General features: G+C 43.8%; 1 protein-coding gene across 1 annotated transcript in view; it reads left to right on the top strand.

Annotated features, from left to right (window-relative positions):
• Positions 1 to 10,696: 10,696 nt before the first annotated feature.
• The window catches only part of ETFA (electron transfer flavoprotein subunit alpha), a 54,758-nt gene continuing 40,917 nt past the window's right edge, over positions 10,697 to 24,537 (top strand). Inside the window, exons 1-4 of the mRNA XM_039858376.1 lie at positions 10,697 to 10,853; positions 20,347 to 20,493; positions 22,673 to 22,754; positions 22,857 to 22,939. Of these exons, the coding sequence (XP_039714310.1) occupies positions 10,815 to 10,853; positions 20,347 to 20,493; positions 22,673 to 22,754; positions 22,857 to 22,939 (351 nt within the window). The 5' untranslated portion in view covers positions 10,697 to 10,814. The remainder of the gene's footprint in view (positions 10,854 to 20,346; positions 20,494 to 22,672; positions 22,755 to 22,856; positions 22,940 to 24,537) is intronic.

The raw sequence follows: 24,537 nt of genomic DNA, 5'->3' as shown, positions 1-24,537 counted from the left end.
GGCGGGGGGCGCCGGACGCAGACTCCGGAGACGCACTGGTTCCAGCGTCGACTTGCACGTTTGCGGGTGGGGGGTTGACGTCGATTCGCTTCATCCTTTTCTGCACCCGAAGCGCACAGCTCCCTCTAGATTCAGTGCTGGGGTCGAACGCGTGTCCGGCTCCCCGAAGAAACGATTTTTATAAACTCTTCGGTTACATTTCGCTAAGCAGCGGCAAAGCTAATAATCAGAAACAAATGTGGCGGGCGGGGTCGTTTACTCTCTGCGGCTGCCGGGCCGTCCTTAGAAAACCCGCGGCTTCTGAGCAGAGTCCTGGCATTTCTTTCAAAGAAATCGCTGTGGGTTTCGTTTGAAAGGGTTCGAAGACCGGCCCATGAATTATAAATAACATGTTTCCGACCGTGCTGGCCGCTCTTTTCCCATTAAAAGGGCCACCGAGGACTTGTGAGCGCCGGATGGGGCACGGCGAGCGAGCGCCTGCGGGGAGAACGTGTCCACGGGTCCCAGACCCAGGCGCAGGTCTCCGCGGGCCCCCGGGCCCTTGTCCTAAACACCTAAGGCTGCTTGGCCTCGAGCTCTGGGCGGCGCGGCGCAAACGGGGCAGCGAGGGCCCGGGGAAGGCCGTGGGGACCCAGCGCACAGCGGTGCGCGCGCGCCCAGCCCGCACTGCGCCCCGCGCTTAGCGCCCGCGGTGCCGTCGTCTGTCAAGGCGTCGGAGGCATCACCGCCGCCGCCCTTTCAACGTCCACTCCCGCAGGCCCAGTTCTTCCGCACAGCGTCTCAGAACTCTGCCCACACGCCATTTCTTGTGTTCTGAGCCATTAGTGCTCACTTTAAATGTGTTTGCGGCACGTCAGGGCCCGGGTTGGTGAGAACGCTGCGTTAGAACGAATGTGTCTATGTTAAAAAAAAAAAAGAAAGAAAGAAAGAAAGAAAAGAAAAAGAAAAAGGAAAATAAACACGAGGCGAGGGTCGGGCATCTCCGTGGGTGTCTGCGCTAGGCCACTCTCTCTGCCTTCAGACATCTCATTTTACTTCTCTGTTCCCTCAGTGTTCTCATCTGTAAAATGGCAGCTCAAAAGAACAGCTACCTCTACTCTTCTAAGAATTAAACTATTCTTTGGACAAGGCTTAGAACGATACCTGGCACGTAGTAAGTGTGCAATCCAGGTTAACTGTGAGAATTATCATTACGGCTGTATCTTCACTGAGAGCCTCTGTATATGTTTGTGTGCCTGCCCATGCCAGCGCAAGTCCTCTCTTGGGGGCTCAGTCAGCTCCTACAGACCCACAGGTGCTCACACACACGCTGGCCTCCCTTCCCCACAAACTACCTTTCTATTCTTACCCACCGAGAGACTCTCACCTGCAAGGAGAGTCGGCGTCTCTGATTTTCATGGAATCACATATGTGGGGAGGGATGCCAGGCCTAACGGAGGTCCTCAGTATCATGATGGCTAACATACTGGACCCTGACTGGGGCCACGTTCACACGAACGCCAGCCCTCCTCCTCACAACAATCCCAGGAAGGGTTGCTGCTGGTAAAATAACCCCAGCTTCACAGATGAGAAACTGAGGCTCAGAGAGGTTAAGCAACATGTCATAGGCTCCACAGGTGTGGAGCCAGGATTCGAACCTGGCTCTCTGCCTCCAGAGCCTGCTTATGGAGCCCTTACACCATCTTGTCTCCCCAGCACTCACGGAGGGGTGCCACAGGCACAGAGCACACCCCACACAAAGGAAGCTGTTGTTGCATACTCACCATGAGTATCAGACAGGAAATGATACTTTTTGGCCTCTTCTCCTGGATGTAAGTGATAGAAATGGAGCTGGAAATACGTCCCCTGACCCAGAGCAGGGCTCTCGCTGCTGGCGTCCCTGGGGATGGGACTCTGCCATTGCCCAGCTGAGTACCAGGCCTCTCTCCTGGCTCCTGCATCCTTCTCCCACCGCGCGCCCACAGGCCTCCACTTTTCTTCTCATGTAAAGTGCAGGTGGCATGCCCGCAGCACCGGCTCTGCCTCTGAGGCCTTGAGGCAGGTCTTATGTTCATTTTTAGCATCCCAGAAATGAATAAATCCATAACCTTCACAAATTGGTACAACCAGGAAGAGGTGAGACTGAGACCCACACCCACCAGCCGAGGAGACTGGTTAGGAACTTGTGCTACTTGAGTCTGTGCAGTGGGAATGGCCTTGTTCGCTCATTTGGGTGTCGCTTTATTTATAGTGGATGTGTGTCAAAGCCATTCTGTAGTAAGAAACCCAGAGCGTACGGCACTTTCATCCTTAGGGGTTCAATAGGGTCATTATACAAGGATGAGAGAAATGAACCTTTTTTTTTTCTTTTTTGCAAACATGTGGGAGCTTTCGTTTCTTTTCAAATCCCATACTGAACATAGCTGCCAGGACAACCAACCCAGCCTTGATCTTGGGAGGGGAGGGGCGGAAGAAGGAGCTGTGCCTGGTGGCTTCTGGGAAACGTGTATTTTTCCTCTTTCCAGAAGGGGGAACCCCAGCCAGCTGGTGGGAAGTGGTGCCGAGTAGTCTGGTCTGGGGCACCGGCTTTCTCGGCTGGCCTCCGCCAGTCTACAGACTTTGGGGCTTATCTCTTAGTGTTCCATTTTCTTCCAGAACTATCCCTCCCCTTGCCGAGGTCTGGGTGATGGCAAAATGAGAAACAAGGGTGGGGAAGGAAAGAGGGAGAGACTGAGCTCCAAAGGGAACAGATTCACTAAAACAGGGTTGGATGGTGGTTTTGCAGAGAAGCCAGCCTCTTGCCAAAGGGGCCGGCTTCAGGCTGGGGCCCTGGATGGACAGGGTGCCATTAACCCAAGCAGGCAGCACAGTAGGGAGGAAAGGAAGAATGTGGCAGGTGACAAAGACCAAACTAGCCAGAGCTCTGCTCTCACCTAGGCCTCAACCTTGGCCTATGAAGACTTGAATAAACACTGACAAAATCCCTAACAGCTTAAAGACACATCCTTGGGACTCCCTACACGCCCCCCCCCCGCCCCGCCTTAAAGTGCCTGCCTGAGAACGCTCAGGGCTGCCAGCATAACCCACTGTCTGGTCCACTCAGCACCTGGAGGTGGAGCCCTATCTCCCAGCTCTGTGGAGGGGGGTAGGAGATGGTGTCACATAGACGAACCACCTCCTCTGCTGCTGTTAGTTTCAAGTATACAGCACATTGGTTAGACATTTATATAGTTTATAAAATGATCTCCCTGATTGCTCTTTCTCTCCTCCAGCTCTCCACCTGGCCCTTACATTAGAGCTGACTGCATTCCCTCCGCCATGCTCCCCATCCCTGTGACCATCTATCAATTACTAATTTGTATTTCTCTAGCCCTTTACCCCCTTTTCCCAACCCCTCGACCCCCCCTCCCCTCCGGCCGTCACCCGATTGTCCTCTATATTTGTGAGTCTGTTTTTGATTAGTTTGTTCTTTTTGTTCCCTAGATTCTGCATATAAGTGAAACCATGGTATTTATCTTTCTCTGACTTATCTCACTCAGCATCATGACCTCTAGGTCCATCCATGTCGTTGAGAATGATAGGATTTCATTTTTTTAATGACCGAGTAATATTTCACTGTATATATGAACCATAACTTCTTATCCAGTTGTCTGTTGATAGGCATTTAGGTTGTTTCCATATCTTGGCTATTGTGAATAGAGCTGCACTCGAGAACATAGGAGTACATAGATCTTTACGAATTAGTGTTTTGGTTTTCTGTGGATAAATACCCAGAAGTGCAATTGCTGGGTCGAAAGGTATATGCATTTTTAATTTTTTGAGAAACCTCCAGATTGTTTTCCGTAGTGGCTGTAGCAATTTGCAATCCCAACAGCGCACGAGGGTTCCCGTTTCTCCACGTCCTCGCCAACACTTGTTCTTTGATTTACTGACGATGGCCATTCTGACAAGTGTGAGGCATATGTCATTGTGGCTTTAATTTGCATTCCTCCGATGATTAGCGACTCCCCTGCTCTTTGTAACCCTTCACTTCTCTTACTCCACTGAGCCTCTACCACCCACCCCCATTCCCTCATCCTCCCTAAAAACACCCAGTCACCTCTGTGCAGATCAAAGCCGAGTTCAGTTTACTCTCTCCCCGTTGCAGTGGCTGTTGCTCATTGAGATCTGTCCTCGGCACTTTGGTGTTCGGCTTTGTCCACCACTGCCTTCAGGTCCGTGCTGTAGAGCCGGCCGGAACGCTGGGGTGGGGGACAAGCGGAGTGCTTGGAAGAGTTCCTGGAGCCCACGGCTTCTGGCCCAGCCCTGTAGGGTGAGCAGGGTTCTTCCAGGCAATGAAGGAGCGGTAAAGATGGCCAGCCTCACAGACAGAGAGCATTGTGTGAGTCAGGTGCATTTTGGGGGAATGTGAGCAGCCAGGAGAAGCTGGAGCAGGAATGAATGGAGACAGTGGCACAAGCCAAGTCACAGAGAGGGCGCAGACCTCGTGACCACCCGAGGCAGGTCCATGCGGCTGGACTGTCATGGAGGGGACGGCAGGAGCCAGAGACCGAGAGGGGAGTTTGCATGAGACTGTGGGAAATCTTGGCTGATCTGAGGGACTTGTCTTGGCAGAGGGCACCTGAGTGACCCTGCTGTGCTGCTGAAGACGTTCAGAGGGGAAATGGCTCAGACAGAGCCATGCTGTGGAGAGACAAACACGTAGATGACCGAGTCCAGGCAGGAGGACGGCTGGTAGGGGGAGGGGTCGGACGGTGGTCAGTTGCTCTCAAGCATTTCCATGAGGTGAAGGGAACATTTTCATTTGTAATCCTGGGGAAAAGGGTCCAGGATACCACTCACTTGTAACATACTTGTTCAAGACACTGAAGACTACACGTGGGTTGGGGTGACAGTCCCGCTCCGCGAGTCCCAGCTTTTCCCTTTAGACGTATTTCTGGATTCAGATAAAAGGAACTGTAAGCGACCAAATTCCACCTGACTTGTACGTCAGTGATACTTATTTTTCAATTTATTTCTCCAGCAGGAAACTGAATATTGTAATAAGCTCCCCCATCCTGTATAGATGTGTGGATGTGTTGTGGGTTTAAGTTTGGAGACTTTTGGGGCCCGTTACAGCCACTTTACCCATGCTTGCTTTGGTCATACTAAAACAAATGGAAAATGATTTGTCATATATCCTCAAATGTGAAGATGCCGCTTCGTGAAGTTATTGTCATAATCTTTTAAAGGTTTTGAAGGATGTTTTTCATTCTTTCCAACACACATCTGTAAGAAGTTAAATATGTGTTTTGTTTTGTTTTGTTTTGTTTTCATAACAAGGACTAACAGACTTGTGTCCTATTTCGTCTATTCGTCACCTTGAAATAAAGTAGGAATTAGAAATGACACCAAATGCTCGGCTCCAGTCAAAGCCCATCAGGCAACAATTTTTCAAAAGAACCTACAAAGGCTCCTCTTTCACTGGAAAACATCTTCTGGAGGCTAGAGCTACTGGCAAGTTCCAAAAATAGATAATAAATGAGATAATAGAATCTAGGTTGTCAGCTCTTGCCCAGTGGGATTATCCAATGTCTAATCATACACAGATTGTGATCAATGTGATTGCCGAGGGGGCCTTAATCCGATTCGGGAGGGAATCCAGTCAGATTTTCATCTGCTCTGAATGTGTAATTGGTTTGGAGGCAGCAGAAAAGCAGCTTGTACCAGATTTTGCCGCATCACCGTGATGAGGTCTGTTTTGATCCGCTTGAGTTATGGACAATATAAATTATTTATAGCCACTTTAGACATGCCTTACGCTTGTAAAGACCTTCAGAACAAAATAATAACACTGCTCTCACTGTTGTAGGAATCTCATTTAGCTGAGTCCTGGTGCCCACAGCCATACAAAGCAGGGGAGAGAAGAGACGAAAGGCTGGCAGGTTCATCAAGTACTGACTGAACATTACGAGGGGCAAGAGACTGAGCCAGGCTGGCGGACGAGGCCACAAGGGCGCCTGATGCTCACAGAACAGGAAGGGGGGTCCAGACTCAGGAAAGCACAGGAACCACAGGAGGCAAAGTGTGGTGAGGCTCAGAGGCCAAGCACAGACGGGGGGAAATTCCCCATGAACTAGACAGGATTCAAGTCACCAGACAGCTTACACAAAATAACTGCATTCAAGTTCAAAACTTAAATGATAAACTCAGAAAATAGAATAGAAGCCTGTCTCTCAGACTGTTTATTTTCTCTGAGAAGTAGGACTATAGAGGTTCTTCTGGCCAGGTTTTAAAATTTACCAATTGTCGTACGCTATATACTATCGCTTTAGAGAGAAAATACCCAAACTGATTTTTTAAAAAAGAAAGGTAAAGGGAGCCCCGAATAACCAGGGAAGGCCTCGAGAGTGAGGTGGAGATCGAACTGGTCTCATATGACAGTGGTTCTCAGACTTTTGGATTCAAGAACCAAGGAAAAAACAACGGGGACATCACATGGGACTGCCACTGTTCCCTGAAGCCAAATGGGGCGTTAAACAACAAACAAACGACAACTATTATCACTTCATGTAAGAGGAAACGCATTGACACCAAAAAAGAAAAACCTGGTTTCAGAATAAAGAGTCCTTTCCACTGGACTTACTGAAAAACTCATGACATCACCCTCATGTTTCTCATTTGGCTGTAAAACACAAAAAAACTTCATATTGGGCTGAAGATTGGGAACCACTGGGGTCGAGTCTTGGAAATGAGGAGCATGCATCCAGCAGCAGGCACACGGCAGCAGAGCAGAGAGGCAGGAATGAGCCTGAAAGCGGGGGGACCAGGGAGGCCTGGGACATCTGCCTGGCCCCAGGCTGTCTTTATAGTTTCATGGTGTGTGTGGTTAAATGTGGAGTTGCTTGGGGGCCAGGTGATGATTTAGTTCTTAGGAACTCCTTAATGGCGATCAGTTGGAATCCCCTGTCTAAGCACTAAGACGGACATCACCCTGCCTTTTCATATAGAGGAGCAGCCTCTGGGGCAAGTGTCTTTCACTAAATCTGTGAGGCCAGAGATGGTGTCATCTTCTCTCAGCAAAGAGCACCCGAGCCACAAAGTCTTCAGTGCTCTGAAAAGGCTGGTCAGGGGCACTAGCGTGAAGAACAGCCGTCCGGCGGGACTTCAGATAGTGTCCTCGGGCACTCGCAGGCTCTGCTGCCTCGGTGTTCATTTCTGGGCGTGAGTATATTGGGAAGATAGGCATGTTTTATTAAGCTCGGAATAAGACTTCAATATTTATGTGTGAATCTCAAGCTTCCCTTCAGCATTCGGAAGGCTAGTGAGATGCAAGGTTAATTCGATAATGGACGCAAGTTCCTTTGCCATTAATCCCATGAATCATACATGTCTCCTCTAAGAGCCTGAAATATGAATATTTTAACACAAGTAAAGTATCAGGAGAGTAACATTTCACGAATTGGGACAAAGCGGGAGAAGGTCAGAGTGCATTGCAGAAAATATTAAACTCAAGGTCACCTTGTGTATTGTACGTACAATGTATTTATATTAGACATTAACAAAGTTGACAGTGGTGAGCCTTTGGCAAATAGAGCTCACACCTTAGTCACTTTCATGAAGAGATAAGGAACTTTGGACTCTGGAGCCTTATTTATTAGTGTACCTATAGAGGCAGCCAAGGTCTGAAAGAACGCTTTTGGAAAATAATCACTACCAAGTTTAGGGTATAAAAGCCTGCGATGTGTGTCTTGGTGTACCTCTACCTCGGTCGGTCTCTCTGATCACTGTTTGGGAGAAGCCATATGGATAGGTCTCCTGCCAACAGCCACGTGAGTGCGCTTGGAAAGCAATCCTCCAGCCCCACTTCAGTCCCAAGATGGTGCCCCTCTGGCCACTAGTCTGCAACTTGTGACAGTCTGAGCCAGAATCACCCAGCCAAGCCACACCATGATTCCTAACTCTCAGAAATGGAGTGAGATAATAAATGTTTCAAGCTGCTGAATTTTGGGGGGTAATTTGTTAACAGCAGTAGACAACACATACAACATATCATCCCACCTGTTTGTCACCAAAACCCTATAAGGAAGGCATCGCGGCATTCTGACAATGAAGACACAGAGGAGCAGTGAAATGAAGGAATTGGTCTAAGTCATCTCAGCTAAAAGTGAAAAAACCTGGATACAAACCCAGGTCAGACAACTGGTATCTCAGAATAAACATATCAATTTCTCCTGCCCAAATAATCTTACCCTTAAAGTCTGTCCCTGTCATCATTTGAGATTTCAACATCTGGTAATAATAAGAGCTGTGGTTATTAGAAATATCAAGGGAAGCTGTTGGCATAACCCATAAATGTTTGAGGTTTCACGGTTGTGATTTGCAAACAAATGACAACACGTGGGGAGGAACAGATAAGCTGAAAGCAGAATCTGAAGGCGGCACCTTAAAATCATCTGTAGGCATTTTTAGTATGAAGAAAGAAGTCCTGTTGGCAGACACTGCCAAGGAGCTTGATCCATTTTCATGTGCTCTATTTAGAAAGACAGAATGTTATTGCCAACTAACTTCTTCTTGACAACACAGACAAGCCTTGAAAATATAAAGCAGATTTTAAGAATATAGGTCCATTTCTACGTGGCCCATGTTGAAGCAGAGGAGAGAACCAACCAGAAGCAGTAGCCTTGGGTCCAATCTCCATCATCTTCCAAATTTTAAGTGAAAACTTGGGCCAGCTGTGCAGATGCAGCTTCAGGACAAATCCCCGAGCCTCCTATGTGACCAGACTATGCCCCCACAACACTTACACAGAAATTTTGGAGCAGCTTTAGAAAGTGAATTCAAGCCACATTGACGGATAACAGAAAGAACTGAAGGGTGTTCAGCGTGTTAAGCTAAGATGCAAAACAGCAGTCCCCATTCATGGAGTCCAGGAACGAGGGCAGATCCAGGTTGGTGTGTAAGATGTGTTACAAGATCTTTGTAATCATGAACAGTGAAATGACTGGCTTTCTTAAATGATGTATTTAAAAATAATAAATGAGAGGTCTTACTATAACATCCCTTATGGGATGTGTGTGTGTATCTACATACTGCGCAATTTAACATTTAAAGCGTACAGTTCACTGGTTTTTAATGTATTCGGTGTTGTACAACCATCACCACAATCCACTGTAGACATTTTCATTACTCCCAAAGAAAGCCCACGGCCATTAGCAGTCACTCTCTGTTCCCCCCATCCACCGTGGGCAATCATAAATCCGTCCCTAGCTCCTGGAAGCCACTGGTCTGCTTTATGTCCCTCTAGTTTTTCCTCTTACAGACTGCCATGTAAATGGAATCTATGTCTTTTGTATCTCGCTGCTTTCACGTGGCATAATGCTCTTAAGATTTGCCCACATTGCTGGTGAGTGTCAGTACCTTGCGCCTTTCTATTGTCACAGAATGGAATACAGTAGACTCAACTCAGCTGGGGCTGCCATAAGTACCATAGATCAGGTGGCTTGAACAACAAATATATTTTCTCACACTTCTCGAAGTTCAAGGTCAGGGTGCCAGCAAGGCATGGTTCTGCCTAGGACTGTCTTCTGACTTGCAGAAGCCTGCCTTCTCTCCCTCTTCAGCTGGGGGAGAGAAAGGAGCAGTAATCCTATCCTGTGGATCAGCTCACACGGGGCTTGTAAGGAGTGTTAACGGGTTTGCATTTTATCCTGAAAGCAGCGGTGAGCCACTGAAGTGTATTCTACAGGAGTGTAACATCACCAGCTAACCCTTTTGAAAGAACCCTTGGGTTGCAGTGGGAAATGGATAGGAGGCTGGGGGCTGAGAGAACAGTAAGGAGGCGACCCCAGCAACCCAAACTGGGGAGGGGAGTCCCAGGCGGATTGGGGACCTGTTTGGGAAATGGAATCACTAGAACTTAGGATAGGCGACAAAGGAGTCAATTATGACCCCAGGTTTCTGGCTTGAGCATGTGGGTAGAGGTGGAAAATATTCCCCGAGAAAGGAAAAGCAAATCCGGAAGGAAAGGCTGAGCAGTTGTGAACATGTGGGTTTGGGGTGTTTTCGGACATCCTGAGGAGATGCTGGGGAGGCAGGTGGATACGTGGACGCAGAGATCGGGAGAGATCGGACAGTTCGCGGCCCGTGTGGGTGGCGTCCCAGGGATCGTAGGGTGGGGAGAGACGGGGTCTAGGGTGGGGCCCCCGATCCGCTCTTCTGTCCGCTTCTCCAGCTCTGTCTCCAGCCGTTCTGCAGGCAGCAGAGTCCTGCCTCTAGTCTTTGCACCTTCCCGTCACAGTCCTTCCCTGCCTGTGCCCACGCGCTTCCTTCCTCTGGAACCCGGCTCACATGTCACCGGTTCGGTGGATCGCTCCTCCCGTTACAGGGATGACACGTTTACTTGGATGTTTCCTCCAGAGGCTGGCGAAGTCAACATCCTACGTACCGTTGTCTTACATCCCCCGGACTTGGAAAATGTGCTTAGCACACCGTGGGTGCCGCGTCGATGTCTGTGACCGCTGGGAGTGAGCCGGGTGGACTTCGCAGCGCTGGGAGCCAGGGCAGTGACGTCATCGGCTCGGGGCCGAGGCCGGGGGGCCGCCTCCCAGCCACGCCGAGAGCGGCCTCACCTTTGCCCCACTCCGAAGCCCGGCCCCTAACTTTCCGCCGCCCCCATTGGCTGCGCGGCCGCCCAATGGGCAGACGGGAAGCGCGAGCTCGTGCTCCCCGCCCGGGACGTCAGCTCTCGCGAGGGCTCTCGCGAGCGTTGCCGGGACTGGCTGAGGCGGCGCACCTGTGTCCGCGTCCAGCTGCTGTGAGGCCGAAGGTTGTCGAGGCTCCGGCGAGCACAGACCATGCTCCGAGCGGGGGCTCCGAAGCGTCTCCGGCGGGCGGTGAGTCGGTGGGGGCCGAGCCCAGTGACGGTGCCGCGTCACCCCGCCGTCCCAGTGACGGTCTCGGAGAAGGTCAGCGGCCGGCCGCCTGACTGGCCCTCGCGCAGGCCCGGCCGCGACCCCGGAGTTGCGGGGCTGCCCTTGTCCGGCGGCCGCTCGAGGCCGAGGTCAGACGGCGGGGTCCCGGTGACCCCGGGGGGAGGACCTGCCCCGCTGTCGCCCGTCTCCCCGCAGCGAGTCCCCGCGTTCGGCGCGGAAGCCGACGTTTCGGGGCGAGCTCAGCGTTTGCGCTGGTCGCTTGGGCCGCGGGCGAGGGGCGCGCGGAGTGGGGCGCCCGCTGGGCTCCCCGGGTCCCCGTCCGCCTGCTGGGCGAGGGGGCGGGGCGGGCAGCTGCGGCCGGGGCGCGCTCTGTGCTCTCGCTACTGACAGGTCGTGAGCTCGCCACGTCTCCCGCCCTGAGGAGGACGGATGGAAAGCACAGACTTGTCCGAACGCTGTGGGACAGCGGCAGTGGAGAGCGACAAGTCGGGGAACAATTTACGTGCTGGGCGTAGATTTTCTGACTTGCAGCGCGGCTGAGTGAGAAACTCGGTTGCCCAAGGGCTCGGAAACTTTCCTGCCTGTACTTTCTCTACGCAGTGCGCGTGCGCGCTGCTTTTCCCGTTTACCGCTGGCATTTTCTCCCTCAGACGCAGCTGGCAATCTTTCTCGGTGTCTGTAGGCTCTGATGGATTCCTGGTTCCGTAAAAAAGGGTTCCCGAACCTGCCCTCGACCCCCTCCCAAGTTCAAACCCACATCCTTCAGGTCATTGCTCAGTCTTTTCTCCCAGGAGACTTTTTCCCCCTCAGAGGATCTAGACAGAAACAAGTTAAAGTCGTGGATTTGGGTAAATTGCAGGTATCAGAGCCAGACTTGCAGAAAAATACCTGTTGATGCAGTAATTGGAAGGTAGTTTTGTGGACAAGTTAGAAGTCTGGCACAGTGAAATAATTGTGCTGGGGAGAATTAAGGAGTTAGTTATTTTGTAGAGTTAACAAAAAAATTTGGAGTCATCAGTTTACTTATCATCAACACAGTTTGCCAATATATGCACACAGTATTTCCAAATCTTTATTGTAGTTTTCCAGAGTCTTTGACTTTATTTTTAAAATTCGAAGTCAGATTAAAGTAGCTGCTCTAAACTCAGTAAGAACTTTTGAGAGATTGGAAATTCAAGTGCATAGAAAATAGCCCGAACACTTTTAAAATGGACTCATAAATATATACATGTGTAACTTTTTAACTTGTGAAATTTTAAGCTTACAGGGTTCGAGAATAGTACAAAGAAGTCTCAAAACTCTGCTGAGCTTCATCATCTATTAATGGTTTGGCACATTTGCTTTGTCTCTCTTCTTATATACTCATTATTTTTCTGAACCATTTAAGACTATGTTGCAGACATGCCCTTTACTCCTAAATAATTCAGTGTATTTTCTAAGAACAAGGAGGTTCATCTCTCATAACCACAATATAATTAGCAAGATCAGCAAGTTTAACAGTGACACGATACGATCATCTGCAGAGACATTATTCAGGTGTTGCCAGTTGTCTTAGTATAGTTCATAGCAGTTCTTATTCTGGTCTAAGATAGTCCAGGATCATGCCTTGCATTTAATCTTTGTTAGAAAAGTTCCTCATCCTTTCTTTGGCTTTGATGGCATTGACGTTTTTGCAGCATACAGGGCTTCTGTTTTATTGACCGTCCCTCAATTTCGGTTTGTCTGCTGTTTTCTCACCAGAGAAAGATTCAGGCTATGTATGACACGAGTATCACAGAAGCGATGTTATGTTCTTAGAGCTTCATGTTAGGAGACTTATAATGTTGGTTTATCTCACTGTTGATATTAACTTTAATTGTCTAAAGTGTTCACTGAGTTTCTCCATTATAAAGTTACTACTTCTCCCCTTGTGATATTTAACTAATCTGTGGGGTGACATTGAGACTATGTAACTACTGTTTCTCCCCTGATTTCCATCTGTCTGTTGATGATTCTTGCCTGAGAAATGATTACTGTGATGTAAAATGGTGATTTTTCAAAGTCTGTCATTCCTTCTGCACTTATTAACCTTCTATTATAAGGAAGAAAATTCTCTTCTTGTTTATTAATATATTTATTTATGGCTCATAGATCCTTATTTTATTTAGTAGGTTATCCATTATTACTCTTAAGTTTTTTGATGTTCGAGTTGTCTTATATTTCTAAAGTGGGAGTTCCTTTACTCTGGTTTCCATTTAACTTATATTTATGATGTCTCAAAGTCAAAATAGCTTCTTTGAAAATCCCACTCTTGAAATCTGAAAAAAAATTGTTCTGCAGCTAACTATAAGTAAATTTAGGAAGATATTTACATGAAACCATATTTTTAATAACAGTTTTAAGTTAATCTATTAAGTGATTGAAAAGGTTACCTTAAGCTGTCAACAAAACAATGTGAATATAGCTTACACTACTCACCTCTACACTTAAAAATGGTTAAGATGGTAAATTTTATGTATTTTTTACCACAGTTAATAGGAAAAAAAAGAGATACCTTGAACTATTAGAATTTGTTAAATGACTTGCATTTGGTATCTAATTTCCATTTCTAGTTTTGACTTATTTGTGCCCTTGAGCAAAGTCCTTCATCTTCGTTGGCCTCCTCAGTATCATCTGTTAATGAAGGTGGTATTTTAAATCTACAGTAAAGAGCCAGAGGACACACTGAGAGGAAAATAAGTAGGCATTTGCAATTAGTTAACATTCTTGCCGGGATATTAATCTGAATTATTAGTATTATTTTGTTCATTTGCATTTGAAATGAATCTGACTAATAAAATGCCAAAGAAATATGTGGAGATTGCAGCAGCACTTTTCAAGGTCGTTCGAGTATTCTTGTGTTCATTGCTAGACAGAAGGCACATCTATCATGATTCAGAAGCTACGAAACTAGTATGAAGGAACGTGACATTTTCAGAGTCCGTGGTTTAGTGTTGATGAATGAGATTGAACTCTAATTTGCATTCAGATTTTAATTTCTTTTGAAAGAAAGAGAGCCAATTTTAATGCGGCTCTAAAAGATTTATTGCATAAGGTGAGTTCCATAAAATTATGCTGCGTGCCAGTGTGTCTACTAAGGGTCTTGTCTGTTTTTAAAGTGAAGTAAATTGTGTTTTTAATATCAACGTCATATGATATTTCTAATAATTAAAAGCTACCATATTTTATTACTAAAGAGGTTAAAGTAAGTTATTTAGTTTAAGTACAGACATATAACATATTTTATTACAAAATGTATGTTAAAATGGGTATAGGCGACTTTCATTATATGTTATCTTTTTCGGTAGAACTTGAAAAGATTTTATTCCTGCTTTTTAATTTTACCCTGCTTAGTTTTTTCAAAGATCACCGGTGGGGGATGTAGGTTAAAATTATTCTTATTCAGGTTTCGAGTGGGTTTGTAAGGGTAAAGTAAGGGGTTAGAGTCCAACTTTTTTTTATTCTTCTAACACCTGTGGTGTAGTTTACTACATAAACATGCAGTTGAAGTCCCAGCAGGAACTCCTGAGCAGGAAATCTTGGTTGCGTCTAGAAGACTGAAAAGTTCAAGCAGTGTCAGAAACTGTTAAGGTTGAATAAGAGAAGGACCAAAATGTGTTCCTTGGACTTGGCTATAACAAGGTTGTGGGTGACCTTGAAGAGGGTGCATTCACTGTTTAAGTGGAAGTGAAAATCAGTTTACTGTGAGTGAAGGAGAGGAGAGGTGAGGTGAGGTGGTAGAATAGGAGCGTATCGAAATTATTTTCAAGTTTGGCTCTGAAAGGGTGAAGAGAGTTCGATACCCCTTCGAACCCAGTCCTCAGGAAGTTCACTGTAGGCGCACCTCAGAGACACTACAGGTTCCAGTCCAGACTTCTGCAGTACAGTCACTTGTGATCTCTTTGCTGGTGTGTGTATATGTGTGTGCGTGTGTGTGTCCGGGAGTGGGGTGTCTTGCCTTCAGTGTGTAAAAAACCACAACATTGGCGAAGCACAGTAAAATAAGGTATGCCTGTATCTTGTGAAGGCCAGTCACCTTAAATAAGGGTACGTGGCTGGCAGGTGAAAGAACACTTTTCCCATTTTACTGTGTGGAATTTAGTCAGTTGTTAAGGTACGTTCTTTAAAACCTTGATAGGATAGCCGTTTTAGTAATTTGATAAGTTTATGTACTGTCCTTGGTAGGTACACATATAAGCACTTAGATCATTAGATTACCAATGAGATAGAAACAGTTGCTTTTTCATTTTTGATCATTTGGGGGAAGCTTTTCATTTAGTCGCCAAACATACATGGAGTGTCAGCTGTGTGCCCGGCACAAAGGTAGGTAGGAGTTCACAGTGGAGAACGGGATAGACCTAATCCCTGCCCATGTGATGCGAATAGACTGGGGAAGGCAGATAATGAACACATTATTTTAGATGTGATCGTTGTAACAGGTGTACAGGTTTTGGGAGAACGTGTAAAGGAGAGATGATTAATTAGGGGACTAGAGAAACTTTGAATGGATATATGTGAAATTACTTTGTAAACTAGGGTGCTTTACAACCGTTGTTATTGAGTGATGAAATAATAATACGGTGAACGATTTTCTTTAGATAAAATAGCACTTCGTTTTTAAGTTTTGTCTATTTTAAATCACTCGTTTATCATTCTTTTAATTCTGTTCCTGTTGTACGAGTTCTTTTTAGATCTATATCTTTCTTTTTTATTATGGTGTTATTTCCAGGGTTGAATTAGAAACAGGTAAAAGAAAGCATTAGGCATGTTAGTGTGATTATTTAAAAAAAAAAAGTAAATAAAGTCTAATGTGAATTCTAAGGTAAGGTGGAACACGCTGAAGGGGCCCTTGAAATTAAGAAAAAATTGTCCTGGAGTAAGTAAAAAGTGTCCTGACATGGTGTGAAAAGGAATATCTGCAGCCCCCTTGCTTCAGTCCCAGACAGCTCTGAAGGGCCATCCTAGCTTCAGGGCTCCTTGTGCATCAGCCGAGATCTTTCTTTGGACTGCGTTCCACTTCTTCTCCTACCCAGTCCTATTTTCTTGATGCTTCATGGATGCTGTTCCCAAGAATACTTCTCAGTAAACTTGCACATCTGCACACACAAAAGGAAGAAAAATTTAAAGGGACAACGAGCATTTGGAATCTTAAAGCATTCACTGTATGTAATGAATTAACTTCTCACCTATCTGTCTAGAGTGTTCCTAGCTATGTTTATTTGGGGGAAAATTAAGAAAAATCGTTTTCTGTGGTTCAGACGAGCAATCTTGGAGAATGGCCGATGTAGAGTCTTAAAATTGTTTATAGCTCAGTGTACAGAGTAAAAGTACTAAAAGGATGTTTTTAAAGCAACAAGGTTTTTTTTAAATGCACGATTTTTCGGAGCGGTTTTAGGTTCACAGCAAAATTGAGCAGACAGTGCACAGCCTTCCCATGTTCCCCAGCCTTCTTCACTTTCCGCATCCCTCAGCAGAGTGCTACATTTGTTAAAATTGATAAAGCTACACAGACACACTGTTATCACCCCAAGTCCATAGTTTACATTAGGCTTCACTCTTGGTGTTTTGCATTCTATGGGTTTGGACAAATGTGCAATGACATATCCATCATTATAGTGTACAGAATAGTTTCACTGCCCTAAAAATCTCTGTGCTCTGCCTCGTCATCCCTCTCTCCCCCTAACCGTGGGCAGCTACTGATCTCTTTACTCTGTCTGTAGCTTTGCCCTGCCAGCATGTCATATAGGTGGAACTGTACAGTGTGTACCCTTTTCAGCCTTCTTTCACTTCATATGCATTTAAGGTTTCTCCATGTCATCTCATGGCCTGATAACGTGTGTGTGTGTGCGCGCTGAATAATGTTTCATTTGCTGTAGTTGAGGAGTGAATGGGAGATGAGGAACTGGAGAGCTGGAGTGGAATGTGGAGTAGTGGGGTTTTAATTTTGGGATTCGTTAAAATTGGGAGGGCCTCAGACTTGTTTAAATATTTCCCCCAATGGAGCCAGGAAAAGGGAGAGGTTGTAGACATTGCTGAGAAGAGACCACAGGAAGAAGTCTAACTGAATTTGAGAGGGAGCCCAGATGAAGGGAGTAGACCCTAGAGGAAGGACCTGAGGCTGCTTCCAGTGTGACAGGGCAGGGAAGGGGTTTGGGGGTTGGAGATTGGGAAGTGGAGGCAGGTCCTTTCTGCCACTTCAGTTTTCATTGTGAGGTAGGAAGTGAGGTTCTCTTCTGAGAGCAGAGGACAGACTATTTTGGCAGTTCAAGAAACATCAGGAGGAGATATTTGAAATAGTGGCCGTGGAGAGAGAGAGTGCCAGCAAGTGTATCATAGTAACATTGCCATGTAGTTTTGAAGACCCAGATAAGATTGATGACTAAGAATTTATGGCGACAGCAGCCTACATTAATCTTGCTTTAAATAACAGTATTTTGAAGAGATTGAGATTTTTTTCTGGGTAGTTACCTTATTATTTTAATAGTTATCTTCAAATGTTTAAGAATTTGGCTCTTTTTTTCTCCATAAAAGAGTACAAGATGCATTAGAGCAAAAGATAAATAACAGGGACTCTTGTTTTAAAACCTTTAAAACCTTTAAGTAATGACCTGTACTTTTTGAATCTTTAGTGGTATTCTATACCCCTCTTCTACTTAAAGCAGAATTTTAGGGTTATAGAATTTTTAGAGCTAGAAAAGAAGCCTTTGATATCTTTCTTTTTCTTTTTCTTTTTCTTTTTATTAGTGCTATTTGGCAGGTGAGGCGGAGGCGGTGTTGGGGGAAGACAGGAAAGTATTTACTAAGTGGAATCTTACAGGAATGACCCATATATGAAACAGATAAAAATGATGCTGCTTTGATGTCAGTGGTAATTAAAAACCCAAATTCTGAAGTCCAGCGGCTTGGACTTTTAACCTGGTTCTGCTTCCTAGCTATATAGCTCCAATTTCCTCATCTGTAAAGTCAGGGTATAATAGTACCTACATCATAGAGTTTTTATGAGTTTTAAATAAGACTTTATACACACGCACACACACGCTTAATACAGTGTCCCCCAGCATGTTTTTAAAAGCTTGAGGATTCCTTAGGAGAACTACATAATTTATCTGTTGATAGAACCATAATTTACAGCAAATGTAGGCCTTCTGCCACCAGATCCTGGATTTATTCTCCAAATGTTGCTGGAAATCTCATAAGTTTTTGGGTAAATGATGTGTGAAACATTATCAAAAATTTGGTGTCTGATATATTTGGTACTAAATAGTTTGTTACCGGCAATTCTCGCGAAGTGTGATTTAAATCATAAATTATGCCATGGAGTCCTAAATTAGAAATTTCTTTACAAGATAGTCTGTTCATCTGATTAAAAAAGAGAAGCACCATATAATTCTATAGATACTTATTGGAATAAAACATTATATTAAACTTTGGGGACACAAAAATGAATAGGCATGGTATTTGTCTTCTAAGAACTTTAAACCCATCCCAGGAATCATGAATTCTTGTGATTTGCTACAACTTTTCTGGAGAATGGTTTGTGTCAATATTAAAAGTATCAAAAGTACGCCTACCTCTTGAGTCATCACTTCTAGGAATTTGTCCTAAGAGAAGAACCCTTAGATGTGCATAAAGATTTCTAACCTTAACCACCTCCCATGAGAAGGCACATTTTTACTGTAGAAAAGAAAAAGTTATACAAGCAGGTACTTGATTTGGCAACAACAAAAGTCTCATTTTCTCCACATCCTTGCTCCCTTTGAATAAATAAAAAAGGGAGGAAAAGGACAAGAAGTGTCACCCACTGATACCCAGTGCAGTAATCCCTTCCTCCGGCATATCCTGTCATGCTGTCCTCTTCCTCTTCCTGCCCTCAGGTTGGTGTGGCTCTGCAAGCATTTCTACCCACTGCTGTCTCTGGCCCCCAGGTCTGGGATTGTGGTCCTGAAGGATGGGGCCGGGGGGAGGTGATTAGAGGGCCTAGGAGAAGGTTGGGGTGGAAGCAGTAGAGATAAGCTTAGGGGAGGACGGGTCCCGATTTCGTTAAAGGTTGAACAGAAGCTGGCATAGTCTTCTGTGAAGCAGAGAGCAGCTAGAGTAAAATGTCGCCAGGTTCTAATCAGATGGGTCTTTCTAGACGAAGGGAACTCATCTGTTGAGGATGAGTGCAGAGATTTAGCTATGAGAGTGCTCTTTGCATTGTTTATAATATTAAATTATTAATAACTCAAGTACTAAAGAGACTGGTTAAACTGGTATGCTCATAAAAAGGCGAAGGGTATTAAAATAGCAATTGATATTTACAATACAGTGAATGGAAAAAAACGTGTTTTGTAAGTAAAATTGTTAACCAGTATTATTGTCCTGTGCTGTCCCTTCCCTTCATTCATACTCTCCTTATAAATTTCCAGCTCTGGGTAAATTTTGTATTACACTTCTTCACTCCCACTCCACATCTGAAGCCACACAGCCATGCCATGTGATCATCACTGCCTCCTCTTCTCATTCCTCATTGCCACTCCCCGAAGGATGGTTCCAAAAGTGGCTTCTTTGCTCATCCTGTGGTGCACTTCCTCATCTTTCCACACGGCAGGAACACCCAAATGTACTTCCTTTTTTTCTCTTGGTTCATTACTTCATGATCTGAAGTCTCCAACATTTTGTAAATTGGAAAACTCTTTGTAAATTGGAAAACTGTTCTGTCTTGTAATTGTATGTGAACAAGTCTTATTTCCCTTGACATTTTTGAATACAGGGACCGTTCTCGTTCATCTCTGTGTTCTTGGTGTTTGAAGTCATTCTAGATGACTGGTGGTCTCTTGATGGTCTACGATAGATCTGGGTAGATATCACTTGGTTCTAAGATACTGTCTGCAAGCTTTCATTTTGAATTTGGAAGCATATTTGAACAGTTGAAAACCCCAGCAAAATTGCTGTGTTGCGTGTTGTGGTTTAAAGACAGATTTACATTATCAGTTGTTTTGGTATTTCGAAATGCATTTTGCCTGAAGCAGTAGGAATCAACTCGAGTAATGATTCCAGACCCATTATTTCTGGACATACTGTGCTCTTTAGCAGCATTGCTGCAAGTGAGTGCAATTGGTAGTGGTTTGATTCCTAGTTTGATGTTGACATGTTCAGTTTAAGGATTTTGAACTTATATATATTAATAGTTTTTTATTGAACGTAGATTAGTGGGAAAATAGTTTTGAAATAATTTTTAAAAATTTCTAATAGAATAATTTGCATTTTCTGTTCTCGTTTGGCATGAATATTAGTAATAGAGTGATAGACACAAAAGCCCAATTTTGCTGTTGAGTATTTCATAATTCCATTTATGGAACTGAGTTTTGTATACAGTTTTCTTTAAAGCACACGTGCTTAACAGTGAAAACTATTTGTATGACAACATTCTTTTCCATTTTTTCCCTCTCTTTAGGCTTCATGGCTGCGATTTCAGAGTACCCTGGTAATAGCCGAGCATGGAAATGATACCCTAGCACCCATTACATTAAATACCATCACTGCAGCCAAACGTCTTGGAGGTGAAGTGTCCTGCTTAATAGCTGGAACCAAATGTGACAAGGTGAGAAATTTTTAAGGTCAATCATAGCAAATATAATCTCCATCAAGAGACAGGGAAAGATGGCAACAGAGAATTATGGTGAGGACTGTAACCCAAACTGGGCTCTAATCCTCATTAAATGGCCAACGTCACAACCATTACCATGTGTGAAAAAAAACTAAGTTTGCTCACTAAGCATTTTATCTTTTGAAATGAGGTAGAATACTTGATTTAGTTCCACTGGCACCATCATGTGCCATCAGGTACCAAGTAGAATGATAATATTTGAGTCCCCTTAGAGGTTAATAGCCAATTCCTTTTTTTGTATTGATGAATATACTTGCTAATTGCTTTTAATTCTTGAAAGTGGTAAATCTGGACCAAGTATCATGGATGTTGCTTTTTAATTTGTATAAGAACTCCAATGGGGGTTATTACTATGCTTTCCAAACTACAGCCAGTATAGAAAGAAGCTCTTCCTCTATGTTGTTGTTGGAATAAGATGTTGACAGCTTTGTAAACGAACCCGCTGGCAAAGTGCCGTAGCGTGGGTTGCAGGGTCTGCCCCACTGGGCGGCTGTGCAGTCGAAGTCGTGCTTCAGTTAAGCTTATGCAGCTTGAGCCACCACTTCCCCCTCACACCACACAGGAGTCGTCAAGTGTGTCACTGGGGGCTTGGACCTCAGAGGAAGAAATCTGGAGAGAGCATGTTTCCTTTTAGAGAATTTCACTTAGTTTTTATTAAATGGCAGCATGTGGTATAAAGAGGTTCAGGATGCTTGCGTTCCTTCAAATTTCTTATGTGAAATTGATATCTTAAAATAACGTATTCTACCAGGTTTGGTGTTAAATTATGTGGATTTCTTTTTCTAAAATCTGCTAACAACTACTGAATCTTATGTGATTGATACTAACCAAAATGTGTGATGATATGGCTATGCTATCATTTTTGGTCGCCTAGCTTTTAGATATACAAGTTCTAGGTTTGATTGTTTATTTTGCTGTGATTTTAAATAATCATTCTAGTATTACCTGAAAAATATTTGAAATGTTATTTACACTATTTTGAGAAAAATCAAAGCAAATCATTCTTCGGTTACAATTTTATTATCGTGTCCCATTCTAATCTTTAAAGAAAAACAGTCAGCGCCTGTATACAGAGACTGTTCATAGCCTAGGCAGATTTCAGTTCTGCACTGTTTTCTGTAGCTATTTATTGTAGGTAGCAAGTGACTCTTCTGTGTAGTGCCAGAAGCTTTTGCTGGTAAAAAAAAAAAAAAAAAATAGCTTTGATAATGCAAGATAGTCTGCCAGTGAATACTTGGTTCGGCAGAGGTACTTTTGCATTGCACGCTTTCTCCAGTGAATGTTGTTGCAACTTGACTGTCCATTGAGTTACAGCCTTTCATGCCTGCTCATCAGTGAATCAGCATAATATGATTGCTGTGTTTCTCCTAAAGCAGAAGTCAGCCATACTGTCGTGGAATAGGCTTAAAAAGAGGGATTCCTCACTGCCTTCTATATACAGGAATTCTGAGTGGTCAAAAAGCTTTTCTAGAACCCTGTTGTGATCCAAACAGGAAAAATGAGGAAATAAAATAGAAAGTATTTTGCTTCATCGTAGATAAATATATGTAGATAGGCAGGAACTCAGTGGTTGACAATGGACGGTTATAAAAGATTTTCTGTCTTGCCCAGATTCACTAATTTTCATGTCAGTAGAAATTATTATTGCCAGATAAAATGCATGGCCTGTAAACTGGTGCGGTTAGGTCCTGTTCTTTACCCTTGGGAAATCCTAAGTCTGAAATGTATTGGCTGTGTTATTGTGAGAGACAGAGAACCTGCTCATGGCCTCATCATCACCATTTCTGAAATGATGTACTTGGCTTGCATTGAGAGGAAGGTAAGGAGCCCAATTTACACTCAATTTGAATAGAGAGCTTTGTGAGATTGGTTTTTTATCGATAATACTTTTTTTTTCAAGGCAGGGATTTTTGTCAATCTGTAGTAAGATCGATTGGCACACTATTTTCTTTGTTAAAGAATACATTTTTTTTTTTAGTCCTGAGTAACCCTTTTTCTGATAAGAACAGTTTTTACAGTTGGCCATTAAAGTTTTATGCTCTGTTGATATTTCTACTGGTGGCTCTATTTGCATCTTTCTTTTAGATGGATAATTAAAAACTTTTATTCACAGGTGGCACAAGATCTCTGCAAAGTAGCAGGCGTTGCAAAAGTTCTGGTGGCTCAGCATGATGCATACAAGGGCCTCCTTCCAGGTGAGGTTTTCCAGTGAGAAAAATGTAATGTCTAAATTATTCTTGACTATATTAATATAAAAATATTCTGAAATGTATTTATCAGATGTGTTTTATTCTCAGAGGAGCTGACACCATTGATTCTGGCAACTCAGAAGCAGTTCAATTACACACACATCTGTGCGGGAGCATCTGCCTTTGGAAAGGTGAGAAGCCAGAGAATGTGGACTCCGATGTCATTATGTCTTTGTGACAAACTGTACAGCAGACTATGTTTAGATAGCTGGTCCTGGCTTTCTGAATGAGTGGTAGTTTTGCTAAGATTTATTTTTTCAAGATTTTGTTATGATTTCTTTTAAAACATGATCTCCAGGTTTTCAGATATGGTCATAGAGACAACTCTGTTCTTTTAAGGTTTTGTCCTAATTTAATAATTACCAGCATGCCACGTCTAGATTTTCAAATTTTGTCATGGAGAAGACTCTATTTGGACAACTTAAAAAAGTTACTTTTCTTTAAAAACGTGTTGAACTACTTCTGTGTGTCTATGAATGTCATTTGTATTAGTAGCGTATGTTAAGAGATGGCTTATTTGGGTGGCTGATATTTTGAAAGGCCAAATTCTATCTACTTGGGGATTTGGGAAGGGCTGTGTGGTAGTTGAAGATATCCTTAAGGCAAAGAAAGTTGTAATCTGATGATGTGCATTGTGATATGTCTGAAAAAAGAATGTGCTATCAGATGGGTAGTGGTCTGTATGAAGTTTTTCTTAAAAAAAAAATGACAGGGCAAGGTAAGGAGAGCCCAAGAGAGAGAATTTGTCAGTGGGTCTTTCTTTCTCTGAGGCCATGGGTATTATCTTAGCTTTCTTTTATCCCTCTCAATAAGCTGCAGTTTTTATTTTTGCTTTTAAAGATTATAAATTAAGCTGTACATAAACACATTCTTATTATAAAGGATGCATACAGTACAGCAGTATGCAGAGCAAAGGTATCAGCGTTCCCCTTTCTTATTGCCAACCTCCTCTTCTCCAGTTACAGGTGTCAACAATTGTACATTCTTTAGGCCTCTTAGTGTGGATTTTCAAATTATAACGCACGTACAATTGTAAATTACATTTACAATTCTGTTGTTACCAATTTTTAAATTTGAATTGGGGGAATAAGATATAAGCTCTTTCATTAGCCATGTTGAGTGGCAATAATAGTGAGCTCCAAATACATTGACCTCTTTACTTGCAAAATGAGCAATGTTTGTGAATATCTTACCTGTGGTACAGAATTGGCTTCTAGACATGAATCACTGTGAACCATGTAGGGGCCTTGCCCAATTACCCTTGTCCATTGCTCTAGATTGTTTTTAACCCTTAGAATTATCAATTCGAACTCATTAAAATTTTTCTTCTAAGGTTCATAGAATTTCTAGACATTGACAGAATTTTCAACCTACAATGTAAACATACGAGTTTAATGAACAATTGTTCTTTTAATAGGTTGTCACATTGCAGACTATCATAAGTTTTTCGGTTTTTATCCGGGGTTTATTAATTGAGAAGTAAGATGGTTCCACAGACACATATGACCTTAGGCTAGCCATTTACCTTCCTGAAGTCTGTTTTTCGTATATGGAAAATGATGCAGTTTGACCAAGTGATGTCTAAGATCTACCAACCAGATATGTTCCCTGGAATCATTAAGTCAGAGGCTTGACATCCATCTACGGTACTTGGGATGCTGCAGATGAGCATGGAACTGAAAAATCTTTTTTGACCATTCCATCTCTGAGAGTTTGGATTCTGTGTTGG

Source organism: Pteropus medius, unplaced genomic scaffold (assembly GCF_902729225.1).
Source record: "Pteropus medius unplaced genomic scaffold, Ma_sr-lr_union100, whole genome shotgun sequence".
Taxonomy (NCBI): Eukaryota; Metazoa; Chordata; class Mammalia; order Chiroptera; family Pteropodidae; genus Pteropus; species Pteropus medius.
The sequence above is the reverse complement of the archived record's forward strand: the minus strand, read 5'-3'. Positions and strand labels throughout refer to the sequence as shown.